Here is a 19,005-nt window from a genome sequence, read left to right on the forward strand (position 1 = left end):
CCAGACCAGTCAGAAGTTCTGTTAACAGCTGCCCTGTAACCAGGGGTGTCTTACTGCTGGGCGGCTATAGCTCAGAGCCCTGACAGCAGTAACCTGCCCACAAGCATAAAAGTATCACCCTGGCTCCCACAAGCCAAGTGACTCCTTGCAGAATGACCTCAAGAGTCCTTCCAATCCCAAGTCTCCCCCAAATCATCCTTCTCAAGTTCTTAACTACCAGACAGTTGGACTTTTCCCCTCTGGTTCATCACCTCTAAAGGAGTGACACCAGCGCCCCAGTTATCAGTTGACTTTGGCACATACACTCCATACAGTTTTCACACCAGTGACCTGCTCGGGGTAAAAATAGTCAATATTTATTTAATAGAAAAATCACAGATTCACAGATGAAATAGTAAGGAAAGGCAAACACATACAAATTACATAGGAAATAACCATAAAGACTCAACTTCAGGCTTTATACTTCTATATTAGATAAATTCCATCTTCTAGTACCAGTTACTTATTGCCTTTGAATAGTTTCCCAGTGTGCCCCTTAACTCTAGGGGAGATCCAGAGTTCACAGACAACCCCCCACCTTTGAGACTGTTACCCTCAGTTCTGGATACCTTTCACTTCAAATCTCTTTCTTTTTAACAGGGTTTTCAGGGATTTTTTTTCTTTCTCTCAGACTGTGCTGATACATTCTGCAGGAAATCGCTCTCAACTTGGTAGTGGGGCTGTCTCAGTGTCTTCCTATTAACTGTAATGTTCCATCATTTGCCTTTTCCTGGGTTGTACCATGGTTTGATATGTAAACGTTTGACTTGAGAGGTGCCCCTCCCTCATGGTGACCAGATATCCCAATTTTATAGAGACAGTCCCAATATTTGGGGGTTTATCTTATATACGTACCTATTACCCCCACCCCATCCCGATTTTTCACACTTGCTGTCTGGTCACCCTCCCCTCTCTGTTGTGAGGTACATTTAAAATTGTAGTACAGGTCATGAGCATAGTATTCTACAAAGATGAATATATAGATTCATAAACACAGTCTGTATACATATCTCATAATGACCATCAAGTTCAGAACATTACAAGCTTTCATAGAAAACCTTAGTCAAAAATTTTTTTATACACGGTAACATTGTATATGATCAGTTGATTGTTTGCTTACTCTTTGGGGTTCAGATCCTCTGTTTTCCCCTTGGGGTGTCGGGACTCACACATGGTAATAAGAAATGTGTAATTCTCAGGTAGTTGCCAAATAAAAGGTACTACAACTGGGGAAATGAGGAGGCCTTGTCTCCTGCAACTTCTGCCATATAAAATTTCCCATCAGTGTGGGTTCAGGATTAATACAGCAGTCCTCCTTGTCCCTATGTCTCTTCGTAACATTCCTGCATCACTTTATAAAACCAGCTCTACAATGGGATGATCAATACTAAAGAAGAACAGGCCTGGTCTGAAGCTACAGATTTGACTTGGAGTGTCTAGATAGCTCATGCAAATGAGCTCCATGACCTCCAGAGACATGTAGGACTTCTTGATGATCATCTATCTCCCCCTGCTGATGTACTGAGGTGTTACGATCTCTAAAGCTACAGTAACACCCATATAGCAGTTCTTATGTGGAGGAGCAAAGGATATGAGGTCTCAGTTGTCAGGTCTTTTGTTTTCCAATAATCTCTTGATTGCCTTGAAGGGTTGCATTAAAACTTATTTTCCTTTGGAGCAATCCAATTGTAGCCACTGCTGGGGGAGTGCTTGATTTGATCAAGGGCCAGATTCATCCAGCAAATCCTCTATTCATTCCAATGTAATGTAATAGCTGTCTCACTAAATCTAAATGTAATGGATATTTGGGAACAAAGATTTTAAAATATTATCCATTTCCAGTACCTCATATATGCCTGGTTAGACAGATATGCTTTGTAGTAGGGTAATCTGGAGGTTCTAATTATAAAGGCAAGTACTAAATAAAGGCTGATAAGGGCTCTTCAGTCATCAACTGTAGGACTTAGCTGATGAGCTGAACCTGATTTGGAATATATAATATTGATTAATTTTAGTTCCTTGATGAAAGCCTCACATTAGGCAACAGTTGTTTTCAGACAGCTGTCATGAAGGGGTTACCCTCCAGAAAATCATGTAAGGGGCTGGAGGGGAGGAGAGGTTGAGAAGAAAATTACTACTTTCAAAAAAAGTGAATATTCATATGCCTTCGTTTCAACTGTTATTCCTTACAGACAGCTGAAAAGGCACTATTGAAACAAAACTGATCAACTGGCCTAGGGATTTATGTTTATTTAGATTTATAAGACATTGACAAAACAGGTGCATATCTCAAGTCCTTGTAGTTATTTAAATACACAGCTAAACATAGAAACAAAACAGCCATCTCCAGAAGCAACCAAGTTTATCAAATGTTAGTGCCTGATTACAGGTACTCACTTAATCCTGCAAAGGCACCTGCCTGGGCAGATGGTGCTTCTCATAGGGTTGTAGCTTCCTCTTGGGTGCTATAATTGTAATTCTCCTGGAGTCAGGTGAATACACCAGAATACTGGCTTTCATTTTAAAACAATGTACATTTCTAATCCTTGTTCCAGAGAAAACATTGATAATATAAATCCTAAAGGCTCAAACATCTGAAGGCAGATAAACAGGCCCAACTTTAAAAAAAAATCTGATGATTTCTAAGCCAGTCTCCTGACTTTCTGGGGTCTGATTTGTGATTGTTTGAATCTTGAACCCTTTGTGTGACTGTACACATATACATTCCCTTGTAGGTGTTTGTGCACCCAGTACACTTGACTTGGGAACTTTTGCCAGCAGTACCACAAGATGGCACATGCACCTTGTCTCTCCTCATGCTCTCAGGTGAAGACATGGCTGCTGCCTCCTTCTCAGTTCCTTCTCACTGCCTGTGGCAAGAGTTGGCAGTCCCCATTACATTTGATTAGGTTAGCCAGCATCTCTACAACTTTTAATGTGTAGCGTTAGAATTAGTAGTAGACTAGTTAGTAAGTTAATTATAGTTTAGTAGTTATTCTGAAGGATTTTAGAATGAAAAAATCCCCAGGTTTTAAGCAATGTGCCATGTGCAGGGCTGTTATCCCTACCATGATTAGGAACAAGAGCTGCTTGATTTGTCTGGGAGAGGATCATGTGCGGGACAAATGTTCTGTTTGTACCTCCTTCCACATCAGGACAGAAAACAGGAACTTTCATCTTAATGTCCACCTCATGTAAGAGGTGATGCGTCCTGCGTCAGAGCCAAGCGCTGACCGTGAAGCGGAGGACTCAGCATCAACTAGAAGTGCCCTCCAGCTCCTTCTGTTTCAAAATGCAAGTCCAGTGATAAATGTCATGTTTCATCATCCCTGTCAGCCTCAAAGTGACCCAGACATTCTGATTCTGATAAAACCTCAAAGTCTCAGACTTCTCTCAGAAAATCTTCTGGAAGTCCTCCAGTACCAGTCTGAGACTTCAGAAATTTAAGTGCTCACCGGTTCTATCTGAGGTGGCAACACTGACTCCAGCTCGTTCTCCTGTCTGGGTCTGAAAATAAATGTGGATGAATCACAGTTACAACTGGAACAGCACATAACCTTTGCAGGAGCATTGGCATGGCCAAGACCGTATTGGTCACAGATCTTCATCAGCTCTCTTTCTGGTCTCTGATAACTTTGTCCTAGTTGAGGATCTCCTGTCTTAGAACGAAGGCAAGTCTCTACATCTCTACCTTCAGTCTGTCCATATCATGGTTTGGATGATCTCTGGTTGAATTCTTCTGAGAAATCATGCTCTTGAGGGTTTCAGAACATATTGGTAAGCAACAGAAAGAAATCCACTAGAGCCATGTACACAGCAAAGTGGAAGAGATTTTTTGATTTTGGCACAATCTCAACATTTATCACCTCATCACACAGAGGTCACATGGACTGGACTATCAGTTGCACCTGAAATCCTCAGTGTAGCGATGTGAAGACTCACTGGTGCGACTCCTCCTGCTGGTTGTCTTGGGAATTAGCTTGGGAGGCACTCAGAGTGCCTCCTGGTGGCCGATGGCTCACCTGCCTCAGGTTCACTCCTGGACCCCAGTGCCCCTTTCCTCAGGGTTCTACCCACAGCAATACCCCCTTACTCTGGGTCTCCCCTCCCAGGGGAACCCCCAACCCTCTCACCCACCTTGCCTCAGTGGCTACTGCCAGTCGTCATCTAGACCCCGCTCACTGGGGCAAACCGCAGTTTGTCATGGCCACTCATCATTGGCAAGGAGGTTGGACCAGCTGCCTCTGCATAATCCCAGGCTGCTCCTCCCAGCTCCCATACCTGCATAGGCCTCTATCAAGGCCTACAGCCTGGGGAGTTGCCAGGCTGGAGCTCCCCAGCTCTTCCTCCCTTTCCCCAGCACTGCTCTGTCTCAAGTACCCTTCTCTCTCAGGCAGCCAGGTCCTTCTCTCTCAAGAGCTAGAGAGAGACTCCTCAAGCTCCTGGGCCCCCAGCCCTCTTATAAGGCCTGATTGAGCTGGCCACAGCTGTGGCTGCTTCCCCAATCAGCCTAGCTTGGCTGCTTTTAACCCCTGCCTACTGAAGTGGGGCAGCCACCCCACTACACTCAGGATTTGCAATTAGTTCTGTGAGCCTTCACCTGGCTTCTGTTTCTGTGCTACATCCACCAATAGATGGGTTTTGAATTTTCTCTCAACCTCTCATTTTCTCAATTTTTGAAAAGTCTACTCAACATTTACCCTCCTGTGTCTGATCCTCTCTAAACTCGTAGGACACCCCTTCCCCCAGTCCCTGCCTATGGAAACAGCTTCATTACCATTACTGTTTATGAAGATGACTTTTCCAGTGGTGATCACTTTTGCTAGGAGTGTTTCTGAACTTCAGGCTCTTCTGACTGATCCTCCTTTCCCGGACTTCCATAAAGATAAGGTTTCCCTTAGGCCACACCCTAAGTTTATGTCTAAGGTAGAGTCAGCTTTCCATCTGAATCAATTATTCATTTGCTGGTGTTTTTCCCTAAACACCAATCTTCTAAAGCTGAAGAAACGCTTCATACATTGGATGTTCGTAGACCTTTGGTATTCTACTGGGAGCACACTAGAACTTCTCCCAGGCTTTTCATAACCTATGCTGAGAGAGCCAAAGGGCAATCAGTTCCAACTCAGAAAACCTCACATTGGATTTCTGACTGCATTAAGTTCTGCTACAATCTTGCTAAAGTCTCTCCTCCACTGAGAATAATGGCTCACGCCACCAGGGCTCAGTCCACTTCATCAGGCTTTCTGAGCAACCTTCCAATAGCTGATATCTACAAGGCAGCAATGTGATCAACTATATGTACTTTTTCTGTTCATCCCCCAAACTTCTTGTGACAAAGCCAACTTTGGCAAGTTGGTGTTACAATTTCTGAAGTCCCTCCACCTATAAGGAAACTGCTGATGAGTCACCTGCAATGAAATGTATATGAGAACAATCACTTCAAGGGGAAAAAAGGTACTTACCTGCACAGTGACTGTTGTCCTTCCAGATGTGTTGTGCACATATATACATTACATGATGCTCCCACCTTCCCCGCTACTTTGGACATTATGTGCAGCGGTGCAAAGGGACAGAAAAGGAGGTAGCAGCCACACCCTTTTTATGCCTTCACCTGAGAACACAAGGAGAACAGGGGCACATGCGATGCCTAGCTGTACTACTGGCTAAAGTCTGACTCGGGTGCACTGGGCACACAAACACCTGCAGTCGAAGGTATATTTGCACAACATATCTTGAAGAACAACAGTTACTGTATGAATAAGTGACTGTTTTTGTTGGCAATACCAGAGAAGAAGGAAAATGAGATATCTGTCCTAAAGAGCTTACCATCTAAGTCCCTGAACCTGCAATTGGATCTGCTAGCACAGACCTGTGTGCCAGTGTAGAATGCCACTAAAGTTGACCCCTCAATCAGACCTGCTAGTTAATGTTGCTGTGCACTGGAATAAGGGTCTATGCTAGAGGATTCAGTTGCAGGATTGGGATCAGGAATGAGAGTAGGTGCATGGTGGTTTTATTTTTTACTAAAATTTAAAACACTCATTTATGATTATTGAAATAAAAAAAATGATTGTCTAACAACTGCAAGAACTAGAATTTTTCTGGTGTTTAGTTTATAAACTATATTGCAAAACCCTCCACTGTTAAATCTAATTTTAGCAGCTACTTCCTTATTGGTCTGCAACAATCAGAATAAGCATGGTAACAGTAATTGATGCTTCTCTTGGTCTCCCCACTCCCTCACCTCCTTCCCCTTCCTTTCCCTTCAGAACTGAAGGTGTTGTTACATTAAAATAAAGGTGTCTAATCAGAGGAGTAATGTAAGATTATAAATATTTTTATGTTAAACGTGTTCATTGTTCAGTAATCTAAATACTTTTTTTAAAGTACATCTGGGTCAAGTTCTTATTTTAAAAATGTGCACTGCTGTTCAGAATTACTTCATTATCCAAATTCTGAAACATCTCTTATCTGTCTAGCTGCAAGTTTGGCCAAGCTGGACCTCCTGTTTGTGACTGGTTCGTCATAAACATTTCTTAAAGAGGTGAACTAATGCAGTGGTGTCCCATAAAATGTACGGGATCTGAGGAATTCCATGTTATATCCTTCCCTCTATGAAATTACACTTTACCAACGGAATGAAATACATTCTTCAGACTAACTTAAATGTCCTTCATTTCCTAATTTGCAATGTGTAGAAGGAACTTGGTTACTTAGCTCCAATTAGAAAGAAAATATGTACTGTATAGATAAATGCTTTTTCTTGTGAATGTTGCCTGACATTGTTTGGATGTTAGTTTCATGCAGGAAAAGATGTGTACTTTTAGGTTTTAAATTGTGCTTTTAGTAAATAAGCCCTTTAGATAAAAAAGTGTGCATTAGTTCTACCGAAAACAAAAACAAAAAAACAATCCAACCAATATAAATGTGCTAAATACAAAATTATTCTGAATAGTGAAACAAGTACAGTAAAATAAAGACAGGTTTCAGAGTAGCAGCCGTGTTAGTCTGTGTTCGCAAAAAGAAAAGGAGGACTTGTGGCACCTTAGAGACTAACAAATTTATTTGAGCAAGCTTTCGTGAGCTACAGCTCACTTCATCGGATGCATTCAGTGGAAAATACAGTGGGGAGATTTATATACATAGACAACATGAAACAATGGGTGTTACCATGCACACTATAACCAGAGTGATCACTTAAGGTGAGCTATTACCAGCAGGAGAGCGGGGGCGGGGGAACCTTTTGTAGTGATAATCAAGGTGGGCCATTTCCAGCAGTTGACAAGAAATCTGAGGAACAGTGGGGGTGCGGGGGGGAATAAACATGGGGAAATAGTTTTACTTTGTGTAATGACCCATCCACTCCCAGACTTTATTCAAGCCTAGGTTAATTGTATCCAGTTTGCAAATTAATTCCAATTCAGCAGTCTCTCCTTGGAGTCTGTTTTTGAAGTTTTTTTGTTGAAGAATTGCAACTTTTAGGTCTGTAATCGAGTGACCAAAGAGACTGAAGTGTTCTCAAACTGGTTTTTGAATGTTATAATTCTTGATGTCTGATTTGTGTCCATTTATTCTTTTACGTAGAGACTGTCCAATCTAACCAATGTACATGGCAGAGGTATTTTCCACTGAATGCATCTGATGAAGTGGGCTGTAGCTCACAAAAGCTTATGCTCAAATAAATTTGTTAGTCTCTAAGGTGCCACAAGTACTCCTTTTCTTTTTAGTAAAATAAATGTTAGCCAATCTTTTAAAGTAATCCTCTTCTTCAAATCCATCCTCAGAATGTGTTTTCCTCAACTCCCTAGTGCTGATTCACACTTTTGAGACAGTTTAATAGAAATATGTATTTTAATGGAACCAGTGTATAAAATGCTCAAAACATGTCATGCTGTATAAACCTCCCTCCCATTCCCACCCACTTAGACTAATGTCATCCTAACCCAGAAGCTGATCCCCAATTCCTATTGAAGTCACTGTTGGTTTTTTTTTCTGTTGACTTCAGTGGGCATTGGATCATGTCGTTATCATTTAAGCTCCTCAGAGCACAAGTCATGTCTTCTAGTAATAATAATCCCTCATTAGTAGTACACTTTTGCCACTCAGGTTTAAAGAGAGGCTGTCCTTAGTTTGTAGCTATCACTTTAATAAGAGTAAGAGTAAGCCATACTCTTATCACACAGGCTTCAACTGGTCATCTGGAGGGATAAGGAAGGATTTTTTCCCCTTGATGAACAATTGACCGGATGTATTTTGGGTTGTTTATTTTTTATTTTCCCCTGAAACATTGGGGATTGGCTACAGCTGGAAATAGAGCATCAAGTCAGGGTGTATTAGGGCTCTGAGGAGGTGCAGAAAATCCTCTTTCTTAGATGCTTGGGTGGTATGTCTTGCTCAGGGTCAAACTGATTACCACATTTGGAGTCAGGAAGGAATTTCCTCACAGGTCAGTTTGGCAGTGATCTTCGATGAGTTGGTGGCGGGGGGTCACTTTCCTCTTCAGTATGCTGCATGGATTGCTTGCTAGCATAATCTGGGCATATCTCACATAATCAATTCCCTGCCCTTGCAGGGGCCTCAGGAATTGGTGGTACCTTGGCCTTTCCTGTTCTCTGCCTGTGGCACACAAAATTTAGTTTCCTCAGGATTGAAATGTTTTAGTCTCACTAAAGTCATTGAGCTAAATATAGGGGTATCTGGGTGAAGTTCTATGGCCTGCGTTATACAGAAGGTCAGACTAGATCATCTAATGGTCTCTTCTGGCCTTAAACGCTACGAAAGCTGCAAGGAAAAGTAATTAAATGTAATAGAAGTCACTTTTGTTTTGAATTGCTGTTGATATAAAGCCATAGGGAGAAATACTTAAACTGAATAGAAGTTATGTTTTCTAAAAGAAGATACAGGACCCTTTACTGCAATCAGGCTTTCCTCAGTGATACAATTATAATTTTTTTTCATGGAATAGCACAAATCTCTTGTAAAAATAGGATTAGATTTGCCACCATATTGCAACTTGTGACTAATCCTCCTTAACATGGAATATATGAAATTCTCCCACGGTTCTTACCACCTAGGAAGTGTGTGGCTTCATAGTTTCTGGCATAATTTCCCCCTGACATCCCTTCAAGATAATCAGTCCTGGGCCTCTCTTAAGCAATCTGTCTTTATACCAAATTTTGAGTTGGATTTGTAGTAATATGGACATCAGTCCTTTAGGGATTTCACTGTAAACCATCAAACTCACGTTCATTGTTTAAACCTTGTGACAAAGGTGGGTTTTGTTTGTTCTGTTTTTATCTTCACTTTTCATTTGGAGCTTCATTTTCAAATGAATCCACAATGTGAAATAAAATGCTGTCCAGAACAAAAGACATTTGCCTAACTTCTTCTGGAAACTATCCAAGACCCCTGAGTTTTACATATTTGCCTATAGAAACAGTAAATTGGCCCTAATATTGCTGTACTCACAACTTTTGAAAACTTTTTTTAACTGTAGCTTTTAGATATAGAGATATAAAATGTTCTTAATTATTGCTTTTAGGCTGGTGCCAATGTGCTGCTGCAGGATGTTAATGGAAACATTGCTCTTGATTATGCCATTGAAGGGACAGAATCCAGCTGCATCCTTCTGACATACCTGGAAGAAAATGGTAGGTCAGCTCTTATTTTGGATTTTTTACCCTTTCTTTTGGGGGGCAGAGGGAGGTACAAGAGGCCAGATCTTCAGCTGATGTAAATCAGCACTGAAGTCAAAGGAGCTTTTTTTGGAAGGGGTGTGAGTTTGGGTGCAATCACAATAATGCTGACTACGTGTGAATATCACACAGCACCAGAATTTAGAGAGAGGGAGAGAAACTGGAAAACCAGCAGATGGTTTCCGATGGTAACCATCTCAGATCTTCTGTCCATTTATATGGAGACACCAGAATGCTAATTCAGTGCAGAGAAGCAGGCCAGGGTACTTTAGTAGATAAACCACTCAAATAAACAAACAATTTTGGCATGTCAAATCCAGGTACAATCTGAATTTACAACATTCAGCAGTAACTACTTGTAGTTGCTATGCTTCCCTTTCAGATGCGAGGAGCATAGCTTCAGGCTATTGTGATTGTCTTCTTTTACAGGCTGTAAAATATTGATCATGCACCTATTCCCAATGGAAATAATGTATATGAAATTTTATGACTTTAAAAACTTTTAATTTTGCATTGATAGAATATTTTACATGGATTTGTATTGTTTAATGACAGCAATCGTATATCAGGGATACTTTGTTATTCACTAGTTTAATTCCAAATGTAGGTATCAGATCTGCAGCAATATCTGTAGCAATATTTTGGCTGGAATATGTCAGTTCTGTTACACTTACATTCATTCACATTGCAGTGAGATCTAAAGCAATTTATGTATGTGACATGCTATAAAGTATAAGACATATTTGATAAACAGAAATAAATAAAAGGAAATAATGTGAAGATACATTTCTTAACTCTGATCTTAAACGAAGAAATCCATCATAGCTTAAACCAAGTCAAAGCATCCTACCAATGGACACGTGGGAGAAAAGCTGAATTAAACTGACAAGAAGATGATATCCAATGTGTGGTTATACAAATATAATCAGTGGTGTTTCCAATGGTTCACATATCATGATATCTTCCATCATTTTGTTTTCCTGTTGCTTGGACAATTTTTTACATTTCAAGAACTTTCTTGTTGGAAAATTAGATTAATGTGTGTTTGCCAGTTGCATGAGTTGCTTGAATCCTCATTGCACTGCAATATGCAAAGAGTTGGGGCTGCAAGAACTTTGGCTAAAGTTGCATTCAGCATGCATATTATACAGCAGAATGAATTCTACCTATTATACTACCAGTTCCAATGGATCTTCATTAAAGTGTTCTCTGGCCCCTGTGATACAGGAGGGCCAGGGAGCAGTGGGAGAGTGGTCGAGGGAAAATATATAAGCCCGAGGCTAATTAAGGCGTGATTCCCTGTAGACTAGAGGGGGTGGCTACAGGTTAATTGGAGCACCTGTAGCCAATTAAGGCCCTGTCAGGAACCTACTAAAACCCCCTGCTTCAGGCAGTCAGGGAGGAGGAGGAAGAAGAGAGGACTGGAGTTTGGAGGTGTGTTTTGAAAAACCAGAGAACCAGAAAAACCAGGGAGACCCTGCCCCAGCAGGGGAGGGAGACTCCCTTCCCCAGTGTCCAAGGACCGAAGGTACCCCACCCAAGGGGGAAGAGGGTAAGAACCCGCAGGGGTTGAGTGGGGCTGGGACTCAGAGTGAGGAGCAAACCCAGACCCCTCCCCTGCTTCCTTCCTCTACCACCTTCCTAGGGCCCCAAGAGCAGGGGCAATGGGTGGCATCTTAGCCCCCCACCAAGAAAAGCACAGGACCCACCATACTAATATTGGCTATCTTGTCACACCCCCCAGTCAGGTTGTCTGTGTGCTATTTTGCTTATAAAAGAGAAATACATAAAATATAAATGGCAAATATTTTGGTGCTCATTTCAAAGAGATTTGCTAGATGCATTCCAATTTTTCTAGATTCAAGGACAACATATGGAACAGTGTCTTTGTATGACAAAATGTAGAGCTGGGGCAGAGTTTATCATAAAGACCATGGTTCTGGATGAGAGGTGGGAGGTTGTTGTAGGGAAAAAAATTAAACAGTGATACATCTGGCTCTGATTGCAACTCAGTGAAATCCTGGCCCCCCTGAAATCAAAACTCCTATTGACTTCAAAAGGGCTAGGACTTCTCCCAATGCAGCTGTGCCACTGTACGCTGCTAGTACAGATGCTCTAAGCCAGTGGTGGGCAACCTGCGGCCCGTCAGGATAATCCGCTGCTCCCATTGGCCAGGAACGGCGAACCACGGCCACTGGGAGCTGAGGGTGGCCGTGCAAATGTAAACAAACTGTCTGGCGGGCCGCTGCTCTAAGCAACTTAATTACTCCAGCCCCCGCAAGCAGCGGTAGCTGTGTCAGCGGGAGAAGCTCTCCTGGCGACAGTGCTGTCCAAACTGGTGCTCAGGTTGGTGTAACTTATGTCACTCAAGGGGGTGACTTATTCACATTCCAAGCGACATAACTTACACCGACTTGAGCTGTAGTGTGTACACAGACCCAGTCTGTGATATATTCATCCCAAGGTGCACTCATTCTGCAGTTAGAGATCTTTTATTTTTAATTGTCATCTCAAACTATTTAAACAGTCCACTGGCTTTATCAAAATGACAACTGAAAAAAGAAAACATTAAAGAAAGGATATATGGTAATCTGGGAAGCATGAGTTATACTCAATCACCGGGAATGAAAGTGATGCCAGGTTCTGCTCTTTCTGTGAAATGACAAGAGCTGTAAGAAAAGAGTGCATGATTCCAACTCCCCCACCCCCTGTCATGCTCTGAACAAAAGGCTATTTTTGGAGTAACACTATTCAGGCCTAGAGAAAGTTGAGAAAAAGTAACTTCTTTAATAAAAAGCATAACTACATGAAAAAGGGAGTTGGAGTGTTCCCTAAGCTAGAGAGACCAGTTAGGATGGCTTTCAGAGAATCTCCATAGCATCTTATTGAGTGATGACAACATACAAAGCAATGACACGTGATAACAACATTATATATCAAAACACTTTCAATGGCTGAACATACCTTGAGGACAGGGCACTGTTACCTGTCAACTGTTGAAGAGATGATTAACCATTTTGTGGGATTCATACATATCATACTACAACCCAGCTTCCTGAAACTGCAAATTTCACTAAATGGAAAAAAAAATTGAGCAGTATAATCACAGAATATTTTCATCTTTTACACATTTATCCTAAACTTGTATGTTAAGGGCTGGTTGACACAGCAGGATTAATGCTATCCATTTTGTGTTTTCAAAATAATTAACAGTAGGCCAAGTTGGTGCTCAGCTTTCAGTCAGTAAAGCAAAACTCAGGATTTAGACCCATGTCAAAATCCTTTACCAAAGATGCATTTTTCCAATAGCCTTGGCCCAGTCACTTGTTAATAAGAATTCTGCATACATAAATTAATCTCTCTGCTGTTTTTCTGATTAGTGCCATACATTCTCATGGAAGTCTGGTCTTTTGACCTACGGTAAGTTCACACAGCCTTCAATTTGTGATTTTGTGAATGACACAAATACAGCCTCTCCCCTGCACCACCACCACTAAAAGCCTTGAACTATTCTCCATTCTATCAGTGAATTCCTAAGATGTTCTCTTGATGTTTTCCATTGAATCATACCATCTGACTTTAGCATTAAAAGAAACTGGCAGTGGAATGCAGAAAATATTCTAATAACTGCCTCTAATTACATATAATTAAAGGCTCAGTTAAAAATTAAACTGAATGCTACTGTCTTCCCAGTCTGATGATTCAAAGTAGTATTGGAACAATTAACTTTGCAGGTATAGAAAAAATTTGTAATTAGAGAGCTTTAAAGGTATGGTAAGCTAAGTTTTGTGTATTTTTATTTTTAGATCTTATCACCCGCTCAGTTCATAGCTAATCTTTAATCAGAACATAATCCATTAAAAATGTTTTCTAAATACTTTATATTGGAAGAGCAGAGTTATTCAGTCCTACTTATTGGACCTCTGCTGGGGACTATAATTAAAATGGCAGTCCCATAATGAGAGACAAGGTCATCAATGGAGGTAATAAAACAGTGGTGGTTATTTGCCATTGTCACAAAGTTTAAAGTCAAATAATCTAGTCTGAGCTGTATGTCATAGGCCCCTAAACACCACACAGACACTTCTTCAGTAACCAGAACTGGTCCAAAATATTACAGCCTCAGGAGACTCAACTCTTACGTGCCACAGACAGAGAATAAGGTGCACCAATGCGGGAGGCCCCTGCAATAGCAGGGAATTGGTTACATGAGATATACCCTCATGATCATAACAAGTGAGCTGTGCCCCATGCTGCAGAGTGGAAGGTGAAACCCCCCGAAGGTCCCTGCCAATCTGACTTGGGGAAAAATTTCTTCCCAACCCGCAGAGTAGGGATTTGTAAAGAGTGTTTCCAAACTTTACACACACACACGCACACACGCACACACTTAGTAAATATTCTTTAGCTCCAATATTTACAGTACATTTCATGAGGTTTTTCATTTTTATATTCAAGGTATTTCTAGAAGTCCCTGAAAAAAATTTCTGAGATGGAGGGAAAAACTGAGCAAAAAGACTAAAGTATCTGAGATCTGACAGAGAAGTTTCTCTTGAATCTGTTGAAACAAACTCCCTTCTCCACTGTTCATTTTAACAACAAGATTTACTTTGGGGAAGGCCTGAAGTGCTAAATAACATCCATCGTATTAGATGCATATTCTTCTTCCTTTTTACCTTTTATTATTCCCTGATTTGCTGAAGATACCATGATTTAAATACATTTTCTCCTCTCCAAATATTTTCAAGGTTATGAAAGTTGTTGGCTGCTTTTGATATTCATTGCCTAACATCTGGCACAATGTCACTAACATTGCACATCTCACTCCCTAGACAGGTAAAATGATTTACTACTTCTAGTGTTCCTTCGGCCATTCTAATGATGATTTTGGGGACATTGAAAGTCATATATTTTGTTTTCCCCTTGTTAATGAGCAAAACAGCTTGTTTTGCTGTATCTGCCAAAAGCTGGATCTTTTCTTCCATTAAGCAATGTGTTGAATTAACCAGGACAGTGTCATCAGCAAACGCAAGGTAATCCAATTGTGCTTCATAAAATTTGTCCATAAAATTCCTTGGTTTTCTTCGATGGTTACTTTCTTCACAACATCATCAATGACCAGTGCAAATTAGAGTGGGGACATAATACACCCTTGCCTTATTCCAGTGGTCACTGCAAACCAATGACTAACGCTGTCACCTTCTCTGGTTGTACATTTGTCATTATCATATAGATTCTTGATAACTATTTTTGCTGGTAGTCCACAGTATGCCACAATTTTCCAAAGACTGTCTCTGTGTATGCTTCAAAAGCATTCTGGAAATCTATAACATTTATCACAAGAAGTGCTTGTCACTCCGCACTGTGTTCTATAATATGTCTGAACAACAGTATGGCCTCACTGGTCTAAAAACTGCTTGTTCCTTTCTTGAAGTTCTGTTTGTTTCTTGATGATGTTGCATACGATTTTCCCAGGCACTGAGAGTAACGTGATTCCTCTCCACTTATTGCAGTTGGTAAAGTACCATTCCTTATCAATTTTACTATAAGGCCGCTCTTTTGCTGGGTTGGGTACTTTTCTTCATTCCATATTCTATCCAAAAACACAAGGGAAGTCTGGAGATCGTTTCATCACTTGTTTTAAGCATCTCTGCAGTAATGTTATCCTCTTTAGCTGCTTTGCCATTTTTGAGTTTACTGATGGCTTTTCTACCTTCTTCCATTGTAATAACTCCTAAATCAATATCAAACTCTATTGGTAGGTCTTCATCACGTATACCTAGTAGTCTGCTTGATCTTGGTCTATTTAAAACAGCCTGACAGTGCTCTGCCCATCTTTTCCTTTGTTCTCCTTCTCTACTAAGAGTTCTTCCATTTGTACTTTAATAGGGCTCCACTACTGGTAAAGTTTCCTGTTAACTGTTTGATTCAAGGTTGTAAGGTCAAATCTTTGGTTAGCATCTTCAGCATCTTGATATTTGCTATCAGCACATGCCTTTTTATCTCTTCCAGCACTTCTTTTTACCTCTCTGTCTAGAGCTTCTATCTTCTTGCCACTTGCTACTCTCTTCACATGTGTTAGCACTGATAAATTTTGCTTTACACTTCTCTTTTCCACTGCTGCATTGGTAATCCATTTTTCCCTTTTATATTTTGTTGTTATTTGAATGGTCTTTGCGCTTTCTAGATACCACTTTCTGATGTTTTTCCACAAAGTATCAATGTCTTGGTTTTCTTATGTTCAGCCCAGGAGAACCACTGACCCTGTTCTTCATTTCAAGCTGAAAAGCACTTTTTGTGTTTCGGTCTTCAAATTGTGCACTGTTGATGTGTGGTCTTCTTTGAACTTTCTTCTTCCCCTTTAACTTGATCTTTAGTTTAGCAATACCAAGATTATGGTAATTTCCCACACCTGTTCCTGTGAACCCATATACATCTGCCAACAAGCTGTAAAGCTTTCTTGAAATACAGAAGTGATCTACGTGGTTCTTTGTAGTACCATTTGGGGGAGTTCCATGTCATGTTATGAATTTCTTTATTAGGAAATATTGTTTCATCTATGACTAGATTATTCACACCACAGATTTCTGCTAATTATTTACCATTTTGCTGCACTTGCACATAGTTTTATCCAAACTATCATTGTTACTTCCAGCCTTTGCATTATAATCACCCACATTTCACTAGGATATCATGTTTTGGGACCTTGCTTAACACCTCATATTACAAATCACAAAAAGCATCATTTTCATCATCTAGCTTTTTGTTGGTTGGTGCATAGCATTCTGTAACTCTTAGTTTGAAGAATGTAGTCTGAAAGCGAGATTAATAATTCATTCATTGACTGATTTTCACTCAGTTAGTGCCTGTTATGCTTCATTCAACAGTATTGCTACTCTCATCATCTTCATGTCTATCATCCACATTCCTGGAGATGATGATGGTCTTATTTGTTTCTCTAAAGTGTAGTTTGTTCAACTCTGTCCATCTACACTCATGGATTCCAAGGACATCAAGATGGTATCTGTCTGTTTCTTTAATTATCTGAGCAGGTTTAGTAGCTTTGTACATTTTTTCACATTCCAAATCCAGTTTTCATTATTGATCTCTCGTTGAACAAGGGACTTTTCAGGATATTATCCACTAATGCACAAATATATAACAATGTAGCTCTTATTAAAACTCTCTGGTAACTGCTTTGAAAATGTAGGCATACATTCTGTGGGATATTACCCATTTTTGTGGATTTTCAGACACAAATAACAGGGCTGACATTTATTTGAAATGTTCTGCATATTCTGTTTTCCTGTACAGACGTCACAATAAAACTCAGCTTATTTATAGCTACTGTAGTGGCATTGTAATGCCTAATGAAATTAATCACTGCTTGAAGAAAGCAATAAGCAGTCTCCTCTTGCCTAAGGACATCCTCTGGATACCCTAAACATTCTTTATGTTTGGGGAGAGGTGCTTCCAGTTGTGAAAGGCTTCATTTAAGGCACAGCCCTGAACTGAGAGGTGAGGTGGTACTCTAGTGCCCAGTGGGAGCTTTGGGAAGCATTGTGCTTTAAGTGGACACAGTGCCTCCTAGAGCATAGGGAGAATGTGGACTCTGTGCCCTGCTTGAAGAAAGTTCATTATCTGCTCTCTTCTTCCATCATTGGTTAGAGTATAGTGACAGACAGGGCCATGAACTTCCCACCCTGTCTGTTTGGGGAAACTAGCACTCTAGAGGCCTTCACTCTGTGAAGTGCGTGTGTTTAGAAGAGACTGGAAACTGCCACTGTGCCTTGTCCCCACACAGAAATTCAGTGGAATGAGTTCCTTGTGTTCTTGTTCATTCCTGGCATGCCCACCACAGTTGCCAACTTTTATGTGTTAAATAAGCACCCTGATTTTCACAATAAGCCAAAAATCAAGCTTATCCCATTTCAAAACAAGGCCAAAACAAGCCAATCCCTAAGAACCCCAACACTCTAGGTGACTAGATCCCCCCAGCATGCACTCTGGGACTGTGGTGGGCCCGTTGTGCACCCTGACTCTCTCCCCACCCTTGCCCCTGCTTGCCGGGAGCCAATCAAAAAAAAAAAAAAAAAAAGCAACAAGCTGCAACAAGCCAAACAAGCAACAAGTTACAAGCCAAAAACTAGTCAACAAGCAACTCACTAGCCAATTAAGCCAAAACAAGCCCAATTTCTGCATTTTTTTCCCACGGGTTTGGCATGAACTTGCCCTTGTAATATGTCAACAGTGCTATATTTGTTCTGCCTCCTTATATCTTTTGTACAGTGCATCTTAAACTTCTATCTCCTCTCACAATACTGAGAGGAAAATTGTGGCACTTTAGGAAATTGACAAGGAGGGACTGGGGGAAAAACAAGAAGACGACGGAGAGGATCACGAGTGGTGACGGAAAATCCAGGCATAATGTCATCTATCACTAGTAGTCATTAAAATATATAGCAATTATGATAAGAATGAATGCAGTCTAACACGTCTTTAAGTTTTCATCCTGTTTATATAATTTTCTTGCCTTGTTAAAGTCATTTCTGCTGATCCCTTCCATCTGCTTCTCTTTTCGTTCACATCATTCACAATCTGTGCATAGTGCACATCAGTTCCCCTCTGTTTCATCTGTATCAGCTGCAGTTGTTCTTTGCACATACTGAAATAACTTGATTTCTCTGCTTGTCCTTTCATTAGAGCTCTTTTAGTTTTAGTTCTGTCTTGGTAATGTGCATCAGTGGCATTGAGAATGTGGTGCATTCAGGGGCATCCCTGAGATTTACAGGGCTCTGACTGAAGATCAAGATGTATGGGCCTGAGGCAGACTTCTGCAAGCAGCATCGTATATTTGTGTGTTAGGGAAGGTTTGGTAGCTAGGGAGGCTTTAGGATGACTTTGTCATCTATGAGGAGGATTGAGCATGTCATTCATCAGTGGGGGCATCATGAGGGTTTTGGTGGGGTGGGCTGGTGCACTGATTTCCTAGCCCATGAAATACAACAGGCAGGCAGCCTTCAGTTAGGGGTATGCCCTTCTTCTCAGGAACACCTTTATGAGAACTTATGAAGAGTCTAAACAGTAAGAAATACCCAAAGAGCAACTATAACCAGCAGTTTCCACATACAGACCTGTGAGCAAGGCTCCAGCTCACACTCAGATGTTTCACCCTTGCTGTCTCCTAGGCAGCCATTTATACTTCCCCTGCTCCCTCTAACAGTTCAGGTGTAATTGGTTGCAGCATTAACTCTTTAGGGTCTGGGCAAGG

The 19,005-nt window shown here is 40.8% G+C and overlaps 1 protein-coding gene across 4 annotated transcripts in view; it reads left to right on the forward strand.

The window, feature by feature from the left end:
* The window catches only part of MYO16 (myosin XVI), a 579,449-nt gene that overhangs the window by 205,418 nt on the left and 355,026 nt on the right, over window positions 1–19,005 (forward strand). For all 4 annotated transcript variants that reach the window (XM_037896729.2, XM_037896722.2, XM_043535412.1 and 1 more), the window contains exon 5: window positions 9,581–9,689. In XM_037896729.2, coding sequence (XP_037752657.1) covers window positions 9,581–9,689 — 109 coding nt within the window. The remainder of the gene's footprint in view (window positions 1–9,580; window positions 9,690–19,005) is intronic.

Source organism: Chelonia mydas, chromosome 1 (assembly GCF_015237465.2).
Source record: "Chelonia mydas isolate rCheMyd1 chromosome 1, rCheMyd1.pri.v2, whole genome shotgun sequence".
NCBI classification, from domain to species: domain Eukaryota; kingdom Metazoa; phylum Chordata; order Testudines; family Cheloniidae; genus Chelonia; species Chelonia mydas.